At 38.0% G+C, this 20,328-nt stretch overlaps 2 protein-coding genes across 3 annotated transcripts in view; both read left to right on the plus strand.

The window, feature by feature from the left end:
- The window catches only part of rc3h2 (ring finger and CCCH-type domains 2), a 44,808-nt gene extending 34,373 nt beyond the window's left edge, over positions 1-10,435 (plus strand). Inside the window, exons 15-19 of the mRNA XM_073829352.1 lie at positions 3,014-3,227; positions 3,311-3,395; positions 4,694-4,871; positions 4,943-5,079; positions 5,363-10,435. Of these exons, the coding sequence (XP_073685453.1) occupies positions 3,014-3,227; positions 3,311-3,395; positions 4,694-4,871; positions 4,943-5,079; positions 5,363-5,483 (735 nt within the window). The 3' untranslated portion in view covers positions 5,484-10,435. The remainder of the gene's footprint in view (positions 1-3,013; positions 3,228-3,310; positions 3,396-4,693; positions 4,872-4,942; positions 5,080-5,362) is intronic.
- Positions 10,436-13,417: 2,982 nt separating this feature from the next.
- rabgap1 (RAB GTPase activating protein 1) overlaps positions 13,418-20,328 on the plus strand; it is a 130,030-nt gene continuing 123,119 nt past the window's right edge. For both annotated transcript variants that reach the window (XM_073829635.1, XM_073829636.1), the window contains exon 1: positions 13,418-13,515. The gene's annotated coding sequence lies outside the window, so the exon portion shown is untranslated. The remainder of the gene's footprint in view (positions 13,516-20,328) is intronic.

Consider the following 20,328-nt stretch of genomic DNA (forward strand, 5'->3'; position numbering starts at 1 on the left):
TCGACAGCCCCGCTGCAACTGCTTTAGCCAAGCTTAGGCTCGGTTGTACTTGGGAACTAGACGGTGCTATATAACCCTCAAACGAAAGCAAAGCAATTGAAGATCTGGCAAACTATCCAACGTGTTTTTGCAGCGTTGAGCAATGTAGCCAATCACAGACATATCTGTTGTTTCCGAACAGTCTTGTCAGAATTCACTCACTGCTGAAAGCGCCTGATCGGTTTTTATTAAGTGCCGTTTTGTGCGCTCGTGAATCATCTTGAGTGTAGACGCGATGTAAATAAAATATTAATTGTGTAGTTTAGAGAGCTTTATTAATTATAACGGAATTTTGTTAGATCTCTATGAAATTTTAGTGATAATAAGGGGAGCGTGCTTTGCACTTTCCAGGCTATAATCCATTTAGAATTTGTATGAAACTTTCGTTTTTCGGCACATGCAAGCTGATATGTTTTGGGAGTGACATTTGCATATTTACGCTGGGTTTATTCTCGAAATAATGGTGAAGCAATAGACGGGATAAAAATATATTTTCCCCTTCTCCCAAAACAACTTACTGTTTCAGCTATAAAATAGTTCAGTTTTGTATGTAATGGCAAAATGTTTATATTTAGTTTCGTTTTTTATTTAGCTAATTTAGAAAAACGCTTGGAGCATTTTTTATTCGTTAAATATATATATATTTACCGAACAGCGCCCAGCGGAAGACTGATCATAGTCTGTTTGATCAGTTTGCCTTCTCAAATCATCACAATTGCCTAAAATGAAATCTATAGATATAAAACAGTTCAAGTATAAAACAATGGTAGTTTAAACGTTACAAATAAATGTACGCTATGCGCATAGTTTGTGCAGAAAGTGGAAGCTAAAGCTTGCAGGACATCGAGGCACCAGCGCGATCATTGCATTTTTTTCATTGAAAGCAATTTAAAATTATCCGTCATTTTTGCTCACAAAGTACGAGTAATACATCGAAAAAAACGTTACAGCATTTTTATAAAACAAGGAAAACAAAAATTATGTGCTTTCTGCCGTCTGGTTCTTGAACAGGAGTGCTTAACAAAATGAAGCGAAATGCATGCCTCACAGACATAATAAATACATTTATAGAAAGCTTTAAATTATTACTTAACGAAATAAAACAAATCAAAAGCACAAACTCTTTCATGTAATCCATAAAGATGAATTTCTCTCTAAAGGCGCGTCCAAAAAGGAGATTGCGAGTCAGGATATTTGCGACACTGACTCAGAATACACAAATTAATTAATAAATAATTCATTTATGTCCTTACTCTTTCCTCGACACATTCATTGTTATTTATTTTTGCCGGTGCTTGGGGCGAGTTTTAGCCTATTGTGTGCGCTTGAACGTGGATTCAGCTGCGCTAAAGCACACTAAACGGTGTCTGAGTCGGTCTCAAAAGTGAAAGCGAAAGTGAAGTTTCGTGTTGTTTCCAACAGCGCGGAATTTTTTTTCTTCACCATAATTGATGGATGTTTAAATTATGAAAATAAGGAGAAGCCTAAAACAGGCCCGATGCCGGCCCGGGTCTGAACTATGACGTGAAAATTGGCCCGAAGCCGTAGCCCTGGGGTGTAAAAAAAAGTCAGGGCCCATCGGCCCGGGCTGAAGTGCAGCGCTTTAATTGACTGCTTTGATGTGCTGCAATACCCTAGGGCACTGTTTTAATGCTTACATCTGATTTTTTTTTCTTGCCCCCCCTGACTCAAGAGTCAAATGTCGCCCATGCTTACACACTTACATTGATATAGATGTGCGTATTTTTAAACAGATTGAATGAACAGTACAGATCTAATTTTCACTGAATATTTTTAAATACTCTAATTCTTCACCAGTTTTCTGTTGATTTCATCAAAGCGAATCAGCAGTGAATGTACCCCCTGTAGAAGTACAGTCACTTTAGATCCAATTTGCATTGAAGTACTTTTAAATGTAGTTATTCTTTAACAGATTCCTATTGATTTCCTCCAACTGAATCAACAATGAATGTACTGTATAGAGGGTAGAAGTGGAGTCACTTCAGATCAGATTCACACTTAAATACTTTTAAATGTGTTTATTCTTTACCAGATTCCTATTGATTTTGTCAAACTGAATCAACAAGTAATGTGTTGAGGGTACAAGTATAGTAGCTTCAGATCATATTTTCACTGAATATTGTTAAATACTCTTATTCTTTGCCAGATTACTATTGATTCCCTCAAAGCAAATCAGCAATGAATGTACAGAGGGTAGAAGTGGAGTCACTTCAGATCCAATTTGCATTAAAGTACTTTTAAATGTAGCTATTCTTTAACAGATTGCTATTGATTTTCTCAAACTGAATCAACAGTGAATGTATGGAATGTACAAGTGGAGTCACTTCAGATCAAATTTGCACTAAATTACTTTTAAATGTAGCTATTCTTAAACAGATTCCTACTGATTCCCTCAAACTGAATCAACAATGAATGTATAGAGGGTAGAAGTGGAGTCACTTCAGATTAAATTCACACTGAAATACTTTTAAATGTACTTATTCTTAAACAGATTCCTACTGATTCCCTCAAACGGAACCAACAATAAACATATAGAGGGTACAAATGGAGTCACTTCAGATTAAATTCACACTGAAATACTTTAAAATATGCTTATTCTTTAATAGATTACAGACTAACCTACACAAAAATGTATGTCCTCTAATATAACATTGTTTTTGGTGTCAATGATGATTACTCATAGGGCAGATTCTGAGTGGGAGAACATCTCTCACCTGATCTCAACAATGAGTTTCTAGTCTGAGAACACCAAACAACAGAACCAACTGTAATGCAGATTAATTTACCTCACAAAACATCAAAAGTAACCTAAAATTTATTAGGAAATTTTCACATTTTTGTTGTGATAATTGACTAGTTCCTCGTTTGTTGACTAGTTACATCACACAAAGCAGTGCTTCATAAGTGTGACTGTGATATGATTCCTAATTGAGATCTGATTATCTTTCCTCAGGAAGGGGAGAGTGGTGGCAAACGGTGGCTGCACTTGTTCGAGCCCTACAGGCGACTGAAAGACGAAGATCCCATCATTCCTTTTGGAGAGGGGCCCATCATCTCTAAATGGGGAGCCATCTCCCGCGCTTCCCGCACTGGCTTTCACACCACTGACCCGGTCCAGGCCACTGCGTCGCAAGGGTGCGCTGGCACCACTTCTATCAACTTTAGAGGTCAGAATTCATATTACTTTCTATGCTTTTGACTCTGAATGCATTTGGCTTTGAGAGTAATTCATGTTCCATTCTCTTTACAGACTATAGCTGTCATATTGGTCACAGTGACCTTAGATGGGGCCCACGTGGTTCTGATTCTTCTAGTCACTCCAGCTTTCTAGAAAGGTACCAGTTCAAATTTAGACGTCTTGTGTAGAAACTTCTTAATGCAAATACTTCGTATTAAGCAACAACAACAACAGAAATCCTATAGTCTTATTTTGACGCAGACATCTGAGCCATACTCTATATAGAGACTATATAGAGAGGGTTGGGTCCTGTTGACTCGGGTTAGTAAACAACCACCTAGTAACCACTCAAAACACTGTAGTAACCACATAATAGTTGTCCATGTGTAAAGTATTATTATCATTTGTACATTAGTTTTACTGGATTGTCAGGAACACTGTAGCAGTAGTCTTCACAGTGTTTCCCCATCTTCACCCCCACCCCATCCCGCTGTAGTCGTCTGGCTGTCCTCTGTAGCGCTCTAAAAATAGAGCAGCAGCCGGAACATAGCTCCTCTCGTTTGTGTTTGCAAAGCTCTTACACACTGCAATGAGAGCTTACATTTCATAGAGTGCCCTTAACACCCACAAGTCCTAATCTGCCTGCTACAATTCATGTACAATTCATGTATTATTCTGTATTCTACACTATTGTTGTGTATTTTTCTTTCAGAAATCTAAATATAATTTTAATTAATGTCTCTTGCATCAGTGATACTATTTTCAACCTGATGCTTGCTTATTTAAATTACCTCTGCTTTTGAGTTTTTAATATATAGTTTAATTTAATACATGTATTCATAAAGATGCATTATTAGTTTTTGGAAGAAGTCTCTTATGCTCACAAAGAATTAATTTATTTAATTAAAAACACAGTAAAAACTGTAATTTTTCAGCATCATTACTTCAGGCAATGGCATCACATGATCCTTCAGAAATCATTCTGATATGCTGATTTGCTGCAAAAAAATATGTATTTTTGTGTAAACCGTAATCAGTTTGTTTCAGGATGAACTGAAAGTTCAAAACCACTGTTTATTTAAAATAAAACCTTGTGTAACATTATAAATGTCTTTAATGTAACTTTTGATCAATTTAGTCTTTGCTGGATAAAAGTAAAATGTCTTTAAAAATGCTTATGTAAACTTTTAAACAGTGTATATATATATATATATATATATATAAATTTAGTACATTTATTAAAAAGAAAACGAATTTTAGTGCTCTAATACTAGAACATTGTTTTTGGTGTCAATGATGATTACTCATAGGGCAGATTCTGAGTGGGAGAACATCTCTCACCTGATCTCAGTATTGAGTTTCTAGTCTGAGAACACCAAACAACAGAACCGATTGATTTGTGTTTTTAGCTTTGGGGCGGTTTCAGAGCTCAGTGTGTGTGTCTGTGTGTTCCAGCGATCAGGTGGCCGTGTCAGGGCTGCATGTAAGGCGTAATTCCTTCAGCTGCGGGTCAAAGCGGGGCACAGATCTGCTGGGGAAAGATGGGACGGAGAGTGAGCCTGACAGAGACATCGAGCTGGAGCTGTCCGCTCTTGACATGGAGGACACAGAGACTCAGGACTGCAACTCTGAGGTAACTTTTAGTTTTAGCCTTAAAAGCCTACATTGGGTTGTTTAGTGTTTAATTGCTTGTATAATCTGAAGGACTCTATGGAAACGCAAAGACGCTCCCAGAACAGCCACCTCTCTGCAGTCTTCGGTGATCCAGCAGCAAGTTCTCAGTTGGAAAACAACCTGTCTGACAGAATGGACGCCCACCTTATGAAGAAGATGGCATTCAGGTAAACAGAGCTTTGTTGACACTGCACACAAATCTGATTCGGTTTTTGAATCCCTATTTTTAGGGCTGACTGTTTGCTTGTCATTTTGCAAGTGATGAAATCGGACCAGTTTGTTTGTAGTTGCTGTAGTAATGATGTAAGCACAATGTCAAGATATTTTCTCATACAACAACTGTCAGTGCTGTCAGTGTGGAAAGAGAGGACAACTTTGCCAAAAGTTGATAAGCTTATTTATATTAATAGGGGATGTCATTTATTATTTATCTTCTGGTGGCTATTACAGAAAGACCCTCTCTCCTGGAGACCTCAGTATGGGTAAGATGCCTATGAGGACGTGCTCGCCCAGGCCTGGAGACCCTCCACGACCCAGTCCAGGACCTGAGATGCTGCTAAACGGGAACTGAGGCGGGCTGAAAACACCAGTCCTCCTCATGTTCTAATTCCATGGGGTCATGCCAAGAATCCACCATCCTCCTTAGGTAGAAGGTAGAGTTGCCCTTATAGGAGTCAATCGAGGCAGCGAGACGCAGCCGAAAGCCTTCTGTATTCATGTGTTCTCTTCATAAGAGCTAGCTATGCCCTGTAATTGTAATCACTCATCATCTGTTCAGAGTCAGTTTGTTTTTCTTAATCACTGCTTGTGGATGAATGTTCACGTTGAGTCACAACTCCACCTCAGGTAACTCTCGATGTCAGCCAATCAGAACTCTCTCCAAGCCAGGAAACCAAGTACCCATGCCCCGTAACTCTGTACAGAAGTGACGGTTCTCACTAGCTTTTAGCACACTGAGGAAACCATAATCTACTGTATAATGATTATATAGCAGACTCTTCCAATATATATTAAGAATAACCAAGGTGCTTGGAATCTATAGTACATGCATTATAATTAATATTATTGCAGTGTTAGCCACTGAAATGTTATGTGCATTAATTGTTTGTTGGGCGTCATTGTTTGAAACAACCATTCATTGATCATTGTTTAAATGTTTGTGTGTGGATTATGGTATATAACTTGTATCTCTAAGAGACATTTCACAGGTAATTTATATTTTGTAGAAATACTCAAAAGACACAGTTCACCTAAAAATGAAAATTCTGTCATTCTGAACACAACCTTAAAGTGGCACATACGACTTGTGTGCTATTTCCAAGTCCTATGAAGCTATACAATCATTTTGTGTCATACAATCGTTTTACGCAGTTAATCACTGAAAATCCCCCCACTGGCAGTGTAGTAATTGAGACCAGTTTGTTCAAGTTCAAGTCCAGGCCACCCCGAATACTTACGCAGAGTCAAGACAAACACCAGAAGAGGGTCGAGCCAAGTCAGAGTTAAAAAAGACACCAGACGAGGGCCGACTCTAAGTCAAGACCACGACCAGAAGATGGGTAAGTCTGAGTAAAGTCAGAGACCAGAAAAGGATTGAGTCCGAGTCAAGACCAAGACCAGAAGAGAGTCGAGGGTGAGTCAAGACTGAGACCAGAAGATGGGCAAATCTGAGTCAAGGCCGAGACCAGGAAAAGGTTGAGTCTGATTCAGGACCAAGACCAGAAGATGGTCGAGTCTAAGTCAAAAAAGACATAGGAAGAGGGCCAAGTCAAGACTGAGACCAAAAGATGGGCGAGTCTGAGTCAAGACCGAGATCAGAAGATGGTTGAGTCTGAGTCAAGACCAAGACCAGAAGAGAGTCAAGTCTAAATGAAGACAGAGACCAGAAGAGGGTCGAGTCTGAGTCAAGACAGAGACCAGAAGAGGGTTAAGTCTGAGTCAAGACTGAGACCAGAAGAGGGCTGAGTCTGAGTGAAGACAGAGACCAGAAAAGGGTTGAGTCTGAGTCAGAGTCAAAAAAGATACTGGAAGAGGGCCAAGTCAAGACTGAGACCAAAAGATGGACGTGTCTGAGTCAACACCGAAGCCAGAAAAGGGTCAGGTCTAAATGAAGACAGAGACCATAAGAGGGTCGAGTCTGAGTCAAGACCAAAACTAAAAAAGGGTGGAGTCAGAGTCAAAAAAGACACTTGAAGAGGGCTAAGTCTATGTCAAGACCGAGACCAGAAAAGGGTCAAGTCTGAGTGAAGACAGAGACCAGAAAAGAGTTGAGTCTGAGCGAAGACAGAGACCAGAAAAGGGTCAAAACAGAGTCAAGACAAACACCAGAAAAGGGCAGAGTCCAAATCAAGACTGAGACCAGAAGAGAATTGAATCTGAGTGAAGACAGACACCAGAAGAGGGTTGAGTCAGAGTCAAGACAGAGACCAGAAGAGGACAAAGTCTGAGTCAAGACCGAGACTAGAAGAGGACTGAGTCTGAGTGAATACAGAGACCAGAAGAGGGTGGAGTCTGAGTCAAGACTAAAATCAGAAGATAGTCACATCTGGGTCAAGACAAACACCAGAAAAGGGCAAAGTTTGAATCAAAACTGAGACCAGAAGAGAACTGAGTCTTGAGTCAAGACAGAGACCAGAAGAGGGCTGCGCCAACATCAAGACAGAGAGCAGAAGAGGGCAGAGTCTGAGTCAAAATCCAAACCAGAAGAGGGTTGAGTCTGAGTGAAGTCAGAAGAGAGTTGAGTCTGAGTCATGACTGAGACCAGAAGAGGGTTGAGTCCAAATAAAGACAGAGATCAGAAGAGGGTTGAGTCCGAGTCAAGACAGAGACCAGAAGCGGGTTGAGTCCGAGTCAAGACAGAGACCAGAAGAGGGTTGAGTCCGAGTCAAGACAGAGACCAGAAGAGGGTTGAGTCCGAGTCAGAGACCAGAAGAGGGTTGAGTCCGAGTCAAGACAGAGACCAGAAGAGGGTTGAGTCCGAGTCAGAGACCAGAAGAGGGTTGAGTCCGAGTCAAGACAGAGACCAGAAGAGGGTTGAGTCCGAGTCAGAGACCAGAAGAGAGTTGAGTCCGAGTCAAGACAGAGACCAGAAGAGGGTTGAGTCCGAGTCAAGACAGAGACCAGAAGAGGGTTTGTCTGAGTCAAGACTGAGACCAGAAGAGGGTTTGTCTGAGTCAAGACTGAGACCAGAAGAGGGCTAAGTCTGAGTGAAGACAGAGACCAAAAGAGGGTTGAGTCTGAGTCAAGACTAAAATCAGAAGATAGTCACATCTGGGTCAAGACAAACACCAGAAAAGGCCAGAGTCAGAATCAAGACTCAGACCAGAAGAGGATTAAGTCTGAGTCAAGACAAGAGACCAGAAGAGGGCAGAGTCTGAGTTAAAACTAAACTCAAAAAAGAGTCACATCTGGGTCAAAACAAGCAAGACAGAGCCCACTAGAGCAGGGTTGGCGAACTCCGGTCCCGCAGAGTTCAGCTCCAACCCTAATAAAAACCGCCTGCCTGTAGCTTCCCAGTAACCCTGTAGACCTTTATTAGCCTGTTCAGGTGAGTTTGATTAGGGTTAAACCAAAACTTTTTGGGTGAACTGTTTCTTTAATAGCTAGAAGCAACAAACAGCACAGTAGAATTTCACAGTTCAGTCTTGTTTGAGGATGTGGAATTGTTTAGTGTGTATGAAACGCCTAATACAGTGACAGTTCCCGTCTGTTGTTTACAATAGTCAAAAGGTCACTTTGGTTTTCGTTTTCACTGTTGCTTATTCCTGTAGTTTCAGTTTGAAAGATACAGATTAGACTGAGTTTTAGGGTTCTTTATTTTCCAAAATTCTTGTTTTCCCTTTATTTTATTACAAAACATTGCTAACTTCCATGAAGTTGTTGTTGGAATATTTTGTATCAGTTTGAAATTGTTCGGTCAGCATTTTTGAAAGTACAATCAACCCTACAGTATCTACAAACCATCACATGTTTTATGTTCATCACAGGACTATTTCCTGCTTGATTAAGAGTAAAAATAATCACAATAACTCCAAGATTGCTGGTGTTTAAGACTTTAGTGTTCCTGAAAGGAGATTAAAACTGTAACAGCGGATAGAATAACTCTATTTAAAACAGCATTTCAGTATCTAATTTACGACAGGATGGTTTTATTGTTTCACTGATTTCTCTTTTGTTAAATGTGTTGCCTGGACCAGTTAAGTGTGTATATGTTTGTATTAGTGTATGAATGTGCATATTGTCTTAAGCCTGAACAAAATATGAATATGAATGCATTATCACTTAAGACTGTTAATCACGGTTTTACTTATGTGGTATTAGTGTTTTTCCACTGAGTGAATCTTCCTGGTCTCGGCTCAAGCGCCGCCTCATTAAATCTCATTTTGCCTCCTGCAGTCGAAAGTGTTTCTCGACAGGCGATGTTACAGCTGCACCTTCCAGCAAAGACATTTTTTTTGCAAAATGCGATATACAGAAATATGTTTTTTTTTAATGGACGAGTCCTAGTGGGTTGATTCAGTGTACATGTAAAGAATTTTGCTTTTATTTTTGGTTTCTATTCTATTTGTTCGATATGAGAGTTTTAAAAGTGGCGCTGGGTTGGTAACAATACAAGTTTCTGTTTGAATTTTTATCGCTAGCTATCAAATGGCCTTTTTCCTTTTTTATCGCCTGTTGCGATGCAGCAAAGCCTTATTAGTACATGTTCGACTGCCCAGCTCAGCCCTGTATCATGCATGCTGCCTTTGGCAAAGAGGTTCTTTGGCAAAGGAAGTATGATTGTGTAGTTGTGTCACACAACACCCCAGTGCTGTGAGTGGCCTGCACTGTATCTTGCATTTTATTCACTTCCTATAGCACTTATCTGGATTATGATTGTTTTATATCCATAGTTCTGTAGTGTTTTTTTTTTCCCTTGGAAATGTCAGTTTTGTTTGCATTTAAATTTTACAAATTTGCTTAGCTGTAATAATGGGGCAGGACGTGTTTGGTTGTGATGATGCTTGTTTTTGTCCTGTGTGCAACTGCAAAAACGAACTGATGTGTTGGATATTTTTACGTCTGTATTAGACATTTTATTTGCAAATCTATTGTTCGATTCAATTGTAAATGAATAGAAGATGGGCATCCGTCATTTTATACAACCAGAGCCATCATTCGATGGCCATACTGCACATTTTTATGATATATAATCAGATATATGAGGCTATTTATGGTCACAGAGAGAAAGATTCTAAAAGTCAGGAATATCTTTTGATGAAATAATAGTAGAAATTATTTATATTGCATTTGTTTCTTTTTAAATACCACCGGGCAAAGATTTCCCTTTTGCGTGTGGCAATGCAAGAAAGAATATATAGAAATGTAGCCGATGCACAGCCGATTCTTACTGGTTGTTTGTTTGTTATTGCTCTTGTATCTTGGCTAAGCTTGGCTCTGATATGTAGGGCAAGCTGGTGAGATGAATCTAAAGGTCATGACATGTAGTTGCATGCCAAGATAATAAACACAGTTACATCGTCATTTGAGTGTTCAGACTCTTTCTTACACCCCAAGATACAGTTTTATGAATAAGCATGACATCTGCTGGTGGACGGTGGTACGACAAACCTGGACAAACTGAAGAACCTGAAATCGTCATTTGAAGATGCTCTAAACCAGGGGTTTTCAAACCTGTCCTGGAGCCTCCCCTGCCCTGCACATTTTGCTGGTCTCTCTCATCTAATACACCTGATTCAAATCATCAGCTCATTAGACTGCAAGACCTGAATTGGGTGTGCCTAATAAGGGAGACATACAAAATGTGCAGGGCAGGGGAGGCTCCAGGACAGGTTTGAAAACCCCTGCTCTAAACGATTTCCGCTCAGAAATGTCTACATTTCACAAATAAGTATTAAGAAATAGCAATTAACGTTGAAATAGACATTCAAATTTTGAAGAAGAAAGAGTAAAACAGTTTTGTCCTACAAAATGTGACCCTAGACCACAAGTAGCACGGATATATTTGTAGCAATAGCCAACAATACATTGTATGGGTCAAAATTATATTTTTTTCTTTTATGCTAATAATCATTAGGATATTAAGTAAAGATGAAGAAACTTCTCTTAAAGAGGAAGGAAAATTGATCCAAACCAGTGTTGTAACATCACAACCTGGGAGGGGTTATAGATATAAATATGTGACCCTGGAACACAAAACCAGTCATAAAGGTCAATTTTTTGAAACTGAGATTTATACATCATCTTAAGGCGAGACACTGCAGGTGAATAGGGTAAAAAAATGAACTAATAGTTATCACCTTACTTACCCAGTTGATTGATTACATTGGTAATTGCAAACATTTTTTGTATTACAAGTTTTCTAAAATGTTAGGTTTACATATGCAAATGAGGCATTATTTAATGAAATATGCACTAATTTGCATACATTTCTAGTGCAAATATCTGAACACTGGATGAAGTCAGTTTCAAAACTCTTGTTTATTTTTTTTGACATATTAGAGTCAGAAGTTTTTACAGAGGGAATTTTGAGTATCTCATTTCGTCATGCTATAATTCAACATAATAAAATGCTATAATTCTATTATAAAACCTAGAACAGACAGGACACACTATATATTTTTTTTTACCATTTTTGGGGAATAAAATGTATAAAATCAAGCAAATTACATATGAACAAATCCCTCTGTAAAAACCTTCAGGATATAATCAGGAATAAAAATGTAAAGTTTGGTGTGTGTAAATGCTACTGAAATTGAGATTTATGGCTCAGTGTATACAAAGATACAAAACAGATTTCAGTACTTCAAAAAGTTGGTACATTACCATTATATCAGTGAAATTATGGTATTTACCTGTAAATTTAAGTGAAATCCGTAAAATGTAAAACATTGCTACCGTATTTTTTACGGTATAATTTTGGCAACCACAGCTGCCAGTTTTTTACCGTAAATTTTACGGCTTTTTTTTTTTTACAGTGTAGGAGAAAAAACTCATTTTGAGAAAACGACCTTTAAAAATATGTATTGTAACTGGAATCTTTTGACACAAATAGATAAAGTGCTATATAAGAAACACTTAACAGTGTTTTTTGGATGTTTTCTTTCCATTAGTCTGAAAAAAAAAAAAAAACACTTTATGAAAAACCAAAAAGCCCAAAATCTCAAAATTGACAGGTGCATGAAAAAAACTGTTTTTGCCTGCAGTGTCTCCCCTTAAATCTAAAAATATGATTATGGAATTCCATATGATGGTTTGTTCGGATAGGACAATATTTGGCCAAGATACAATTATTTGAAAATCTGAAATTTCAAGGTGCAAAAAAATCTAAATATTAAGAAAATCACCTTTAAAGTTGTCCAAATGAAGTTCTTAGCAATGCATATTACTAATCAAAAATTAAGTTTTGATATATTTACGGTAGAAAATTTACTAAATATCTTCATGGAACATTACTTAATATCCTAATGATTTTGGGCATAAAAGAAAAATGTATCATTTTGACCCATAGAGTGTATTGTTGGCTATTGACTGTTTTTGTGGTCCAGTGTCCAGTTTATCTATTATTTATATCATGTTACTATTTTTCACACTTTCAAATGCCTACAATATTAGGAAATATTTACCTCACATGTCAGAGTTTCTTTATATTGTCAAAAATATAGATTTATTTATTTGTAACCCCACTAAAGTCACACTAAAAGAATATTGTTATAGCTATAGTTTATATTAAGATTAGTTTACGGTAGGAAATACATGTTAATCAGTCAGAGGATCGAAGATTTTGTTCCAAACTGCATATGGTTTGTTACAGAAGTATATTGAAATGTACTGTATGCTTATACTTGTACTAGGCTATAGACATTAGTCAGTTAGTCACCATATTAAATTTAACAAGGATGAAAACGAGGCTATGAGGAATAGAACTTGCAGTCGTCAGAATTGCATGCAGTGTATAAACATCCTCATTTTCAGAACCCAAAACTTTTATAACGTTTCATCAGCTGAACACTCGGTATGTTTAAACAAAAGTACAATCTCCTGAGTCCTGAACACACTGAATTCGTTTTATCCCTTTTATTTCTGTCAAAAAATAAATAAATAGGCTAAAAATAAATACGGCACACCCTGACTAAGGTCTCTTGTAGTATACAACAGTTTCATATGGTTTCTGCTTTTTCTGCAGTACGTGCTCCACTTCCACTTACTATCATCTCAAATTAATTTGACTGCCAAATGTTTCGAAATTTGATGCAAAATAGATTAAAAATGTGAAATTGTGCTTATTTTGTAAATGATAAACACTCTCTTCAGATAACATGCCAACATTAACATGACAGCAGTGTAGCATACTAAGTTACCGTTTGAAATGTTTTTTCTTCCATAGTTTTGATAATGCTCTATCATTATGCAGAACGTAGTACGTACTGCGCAGAACGCAGTACGCTAGTATTCGAATCCATTCCGAAGATAGCCGAAGAGTGCGGCGGCGCATGCGCAGTGCGAGCGGGGTTTGGTTTGTGTTTACAGCAGCACTGTTGCTGGCTAATGTTCAGCGCTGTTATGTCAAGCCTCTCTGGAATAAAAAGCTTTTGTGGAAACAGGTAGGATGAGTGGCAGCGATGCACACTTCCGTGTTTTTATTTATTCTACACGTCCGCTTTTTTACTCAGTAGTTTCGTCGTTTTAGGGGGAAGATATAACACAATATATGCAGATTTGGATTTGAGGCTAGCATGCTACAGTGTGTTAGCCCGTTAAAGGCCGTGTGCTGATCTCTGCTTCACTGCATGACACAAAACCTGCAAAGATCTGCTGTCTGCACAGCACACATGACCATCGTTGTGACAGATTCTGTTTTAAACAAAGAAAAATAGAAAAACCAACGACGTTGTTTGTGTGTTACTGTCTAAGCCATATATAAGATGTAATTAGAGGATTTATTCGCCTCTCATAGTAGAAATGCATCATCTGCAATAGATGCAAACACACCTGCAATACTACGTTTCATCGCATGTGTAATGATTCTGAATATAGTTTGTGATAGTCATGTGTTTGATTGTACTAGCTAGTGATTCTGACTCGAATCATTTAAATCCGCTAAAAACATCTTTGCCTGTTTAGTGAATCTCTCTGCAGTTTACGTTGTTACGCCAATAGGTGGCTTTCTTTCTCTATGTAATAAGCAAGTGATTGAATCATGCATTCAAGTGTTTCCTTAAAGGAACACTCCACTTTTTTTAGAAATAGGCTCATTCTCCAGCTCCCCCTGAGTTAATATGTTAAGTTTTATCGTTTTGAAATCTATTCAGCCGTTCTCCTGTTCTGGCGATATCACTTTTAGCATAGCTTAGCATAGTTCATTGAATCCTATTAGAGCAATAGCATCGCGTTCAAAAATAACCAACGAGTTTCGATATTTGTCCTATTAAAAACTTGACTCTTCTGTAGTTATATCGTGTACTAAGACCGGGGGAAAATGTAAAGATGCGATTTTCTAGGCTGGTAAGATTAGGAACTACACTCCCATTCTGGCGTAATAGTCAAGGAAGTTTGCTGCCGTAATATGGACGCAGCAGGTGCAGTAATATCATGCAGTGCCTGAAATTTGTTCCCAGCTGGGTAACTTCCAACGAGGAACGCTCTCTGTGCATGTAGTTGGTCATGTTGTGCTGCGTGATATTACTGCACCTGCTTCGGCCATATTACGGCAGCAAACTTCCTTGACTATTACGCCGGAATGGGAGTGTAGTTCCTAATCTTATCGGCCTAGAAAATCTCATCTTTACATTTTCCGCCGGTCTTAGTATACGATATAACTACAGAAGAGTCAAGTTTTAAATAGGACAAATACTGAAACTCGTTGGTCATTTTTGAACGCGATGCTATTGGTCTAATAGGATTCAATGATCTATGCTAAGCTATGCTAAAAGTGATATCGCCAGAACAGGAGAACGGCTGAATGGATTTCAAAACGGTAAAAATCAACTTATTAACTCGGAGGGGGAGTTGGAGAATGAGCCTATTTCCAAAAAAAGTTCCACGTGTTCCTTTAATGCATGACAGAGACAAGTTAGCGTTAGTGAAATTTTTCACTCTGTGCACGGGTTCCTAGCGGCCATATTGGTGACGCTGAATGTAAACAGTTCCACTGAACCGAACGAAATTCATATTTTACTGATTATTGCTGCTGAAAATGGTCAATTATCATCATTTTTTGGGCTGTACTAATCGGTTAGGAAAAAAAAAAACATTTAGAGAACTGACAAAACTGATAAAAGTTATAACAAATCAACGAGAAGAGTGCAAAAAACTGAGGAACAAAAGGTATTTGTGGTTGGCCAAACTGAACCAGGATTTCCAGAGCAAGAATCTTGATGACATTTATGTTTGTTCATATCATTTTCATTTGATTTAGCAGTTTCCACACATTCTGTCCATGATTTAGACAGCATAAATTAGTGGAACAATGTATTAAGTATTATATTAACTGTGCAGTCAATGCTGTTGTTTACATCCGAATATGTCATTATTGCTGTGCATCCGGATATCTGACCAAACCGCGACGTAAGTGCAAACCCTCCATTGAAACGAATTGAAAAGAGCAACGGTAAATAACTGCACACTGAGCTGGATTTCGCTTTAAAACTGGAAAGACAGGTCAGTGCAGTGAGAATGATTCATTGATTCACGATTCATTTTGCTCCAGTTCATTGAATTGTTTACAAACAAAACACTGAGATCACTAATTGTAGCACAACCTTATTTCTCCACCCAGAGGCGGATGTTACTGTCAGCAGTGAGTTCAGCCCTCATAAATGCACATTAATGTTGCTAATATGATTTTAGATTGCATTGGAGGAGCTGTGTGTCTGGTACAAAGAGCCAACAGCCACACCTTAAGATTTAAACCCAGACTGGTAACTTTTTTTATGTCCTGACAGGTGAAGTAACGTATTTATTTAATCTATTGATTCAGTAATTACTCAGGCATTTATTTTAAAGTGAGCAGTGCAACAAAAACTTAGCCTGAAAGCAGTTTGAACAAAGCTGAAATGTTGCAGAAGTTTGTATCGTATTTATTTTTATTGATAAATATTCTTAAAATTGGTTGTTGTTAATATAAAAATTCTAATTGTTATTATTTAAAATTTTATTATTAATACATAATTATATAATGATACACATATACAGTCAAGCCCGAAATTACTCATACCCCTGGCAAATTTTGGCTTAAAGTTACTTTTATTCAACAAGCATTTTATTTTTTTTTTGATTAGAAATGACACAGACGTCTCCCAGAAGATAATGAGACGATGTACAAGAGGCATCATTGTGGAAAAAAATATTACTCATCTTTTATTTACATTTAAACAAAAAGTGGCATGTCCAAAATTCTTCACACCCTTCTCAATCATCAATAGAAAAGCCTTTATTGGCTATTGCAGCAATCAAACGCTTCCTATAATTGCTGACCAGCTTTTTGCATGTCTCCACTGGTATTGTTGCCCATTCATCTTTAGCGATGAGCTCCAACTCTTTCAGGTTGGAGTAGGGCTGCACGATTAATCGAACCATGTTGTGAGGCGCGTTTAGTCAATGAAGCCGGTACTTTGATTAGTAGTAAATCTCCATCACGTGCGTTCAGCTGGAGCATTCAGATGCGTAAATCACTGACAAGCTACGCGATTTTGCCTCTGAATGCTCCAGCTGAACGCACGTGATGGAGATTTACTACTAATCAAAGTACCGGCTTCATTGACTAAACGCACCTCACAAGATTGTTCGATTAATCGTGCAGCACTAGGTTGGAGGGTCTCCTTGCCATCACCCTGATCTTTAGCTCCTTCCACAGATTCTCAGTTGGATTTAAGTAGGATTGGGCATAGGGCTGGGCGATAAATCGAAAGCGATTCTAAGGCGCGTTTAGTGAATGAAGCCGGTACTTTGATTAGTAGTAAATCTCCATCACGTGCGTTCAGCTGGAGTGTTCAGAGGCGTAAATCACTGACAAGCTACGCCAAATCGCGCTAAAAATCGCATTCGATTCGATTCGAGATTTACTACTAATCAAAGTACCGGCTTCATTCACTAAACGCGCCTTAGAATCGCTTTCGATTTATCGCCCAGCCCTAGTTGGGCATCGTTTTGATTTGAACGATTCTGATTCCGATTCTTCCTTTTGATTTCGGTTCTTTTCGATTCTCAATTCCGATTCTTTGTGGGCTGGAGTCAAAACGATTGTCCCCCCTCCCACTCCCCCTCTGGCCTGCACTCACATAGGGTTTCAGCATTCGTGCCGGAGCACGCTTACGTAATTATGGTTTGACGGTTTCAGGATAAACAGGAAGAGCGCGCTCTCGCTGAACGCAATTTAGTCCATCGCTCTTTTTACTTTGTGGATAGTAATTTTGAGTCGTTTGTTCCGCGGTTGTCCACAGCCTATTGTTAAACATGTCTATCGCATTTGTGGCACGAAAATTTTCGCGCAACCGTGCTGCTTGTATGAGGAGGTTTGCAAGGTACCAGCTGAAGTGCAGCAAGGACTTTGCAGCTTTGATTATGGACTATAAAAACGCTGATTACCTCGCAAAAACGCGACATCACGCGTCCTGTTCCGTGCTCCAGCACGGTTAGCGCTCACACTGCATGCGAACCGCGCCCGAGTCCAACTGAACCGTGCTCTGGCCCACCTCTTCCAAGCGGGCCAGGGCCGGTGTAGCGAGCCGCGCCCGGGCAAGGTTCGGAGCACTCACACTAGTCAAACGAACCGCGCTTTGGTGGTCAAACGCACTCGGGCACGGTTCAAACTGCCTAGTGTGAGTACACCCTTAGTGTGAAATAAAGCCACTCTTTTGAGCGCCGCTTACCGTGCTCCATAGCTGCCTGCAACTGAACAAGCGCGCGGCAAGCACTTCCGTAAATACGGTGGCCACAATGGAAACCAAAACTTGCGTGTTTGTAACCGATGATCGGAATCGAAAACAAATTTTATAAACAATTCCAATGGCATCGTTATTTTTTTAACGGTTCCAAGTTGGAACCGGTTCTCGATGCCCAACCCTAGATTTAAGTCAGGACTCTGGCGGGCAGGTCCTCAGTGAACTCCTTTGTCTTAGCCATGACTGTCCACAAACCAACAGCAGAGAGCTTCTGTTTTTCACCTGTTGAGTTGATTAAAACAGCTGTTCCCAATGAATCAGGGTAATTAGGATGCTTTAGAACAGCTTGGACTATTTGGAATGGTATAGAACTTTGGATTTTCCCATAGACTGTGACATTTTGCAAAGGGTATGAATAATTTTGGACATGCCACTTTTTGTTCAAATATAAATAAAAGTTGAGAAATATATTTTTCCACAATGATGCCTCTTGTACATCGTCTTATTATCTTTTGCGAGAAGCCACTGTCATTTGCGGTCAAAAAAAACTTGCTGGTTGAATAAAAGTAACTTTAAGTCAGAATTTGCCAGGGGTATGAATAATTTCGGGCTGGACTGTACATAATCTTTTATGAAATCCTTTTTTTTTTTATCAGTAAAACTGTAAAATATTACTACAATTTAAAATCACTGCTTTTTATTTTAATATATTTAAAAATGTAATATTCCTGTGATGTAAAGATGATTTTTAGCATCATTATTATTATCAAAAACCATTTACCATTTAAAAGTGTGTGGTAAGTTTAAAAAAAAAAAATAATAATATTGTGATGATAAAACATGTATAATATGAAAGATGTCCATTACAAAAAACGGAATAAATTGCATTTTAAAATATATTGAAATAGGAAACAGTTATTTTAAATATTAAAGTAATAATATTTTGGAATATTTCAATATTGTGGATCAAATAAATGTTGCCTTGGTAAGCATAAGTAAAGCATTAAAAGCATTAAAAGTGTAAATTATCCCAAATTTGTGACTGGTAGTAGTATGTATAAATAAATTCTTTCTTTGATTGAAAAACCTAACTGTAGACTGTACGTATTATTAATACATTATAATTCCCAATGTGCTTGTGTTCCTCGACAATAAACATGCTCCTCAGTGGATGTTATGTTGCCAAGGCAGCGATGGCGAGTTGCTCAAGGGTCTGTGTCTACATCTGGGAAAATAACTGACTTGCAGCACCACTGCTTCTATATGCACATATTGGGCATGATGTTGAACTGAACCGTTTCCCAAATCACGTGGGAACGCGTGAGTGATGTGTGAGCAGGGGACAGTCAGAAAGGCCCAGTGGATGAGCATGTGTTTAACGGCACAATGACAGATGCTTCTCATGTCCAGGGTATGTGAGACAGCTGGCCCATGTGCAACCGCACCCTGACTCGATATCACTGACACAGGCCACATGCTTCACTCGGATATTTGAACTACTAACTACAAACCCGTCTTGATGGTCATTTGTTTTTGCTTATTCAGTGTTTTATGGAAGCTTGTTTCCACCACAGGATGTTAAAAAAAGTAATTTAGACTTTAATCTCATAATTCAGACTATATCTCACTTTTTTTTCATTGCATTTCTCAGAAAAAAAAAAAAACAGAATTGTGAGATGTAAGCCCACAATGGCAAGAAAAAAAGTCTAAATTCTTAGATAAAAAGCAGAAAAAAAAACAAAACAGATTTTCAGGATGTAAATTCATAATTCTGTGAAAAAGTCAAAATTGTGAGAAATAAACTCAGAATTGCAGGAAAGAAAGTCAGAATTCAGAGTTCATATTTATAATGTGAGATAAAATGTCATCGTTATTTTTATTTTTGCAAGATGTAAACTCAGAATCCTGAGGAAAAAATTATGTCTTGCATTTATGACTTTTTCCTCTGAATTGCGAGAAACAGTCTGAATTGTAAAATTATGAGATGTAAACTCTTTAGAATAAAGTCAGAATTGTGAGCAAGTTTGAATTTTGTTTTTATATCTTGCAATTTTGACTTTAATCTCTAAATTGCAATAAAAAAGTTGGAACTGAGAGATAAAAACTCATAATTTTTTTTTGTATTGCTTGCTGAAATAAACAAAAATTTGAATTGTAAAACTCAGAAACAGAGAAACAAAGCCTGAATTCTGAGTTTGTATCTCACAATTCTGACCTTTTCCTTTGAATTGCGAGAAACAAAATCTGAATTGTTAGATATAAATTCAGAATTGTGAGATGTAAGCTCACAATTACAAGAAAAAAGTCTGAATTCTTACATAAAAAGTCATAATTAACTTTTTAAATAAAAAAAACGTGTGTAAACTCAGAATCCCGAGAATAAAGTCAGAATAGTGAAAAAAGTTTGATTTCTGAATTTACATCTAGCGATTCTGACTTTATTTTCTAAATTGCAAAAAAGTCAGAATTGAGAGATAAAAACTTGTAATGGCAATTTTTTTGTATTCCTCACTGAAACAAACAAATAAACAAGCA

The sequence above is a fragment of the Garra rufa genome, chromosome 23 (genome assembly GCF_049309525.1).
Source record: "Garra rufa chromosome 23, GarRuf1.0, whole genome shotgun sequence".
Lineage (NCBI taxonomy): Eukaryota > Metazoa > Chordata > Actinopteri > Cypriniformes > Cyprinidae > Garra > Garra rufa.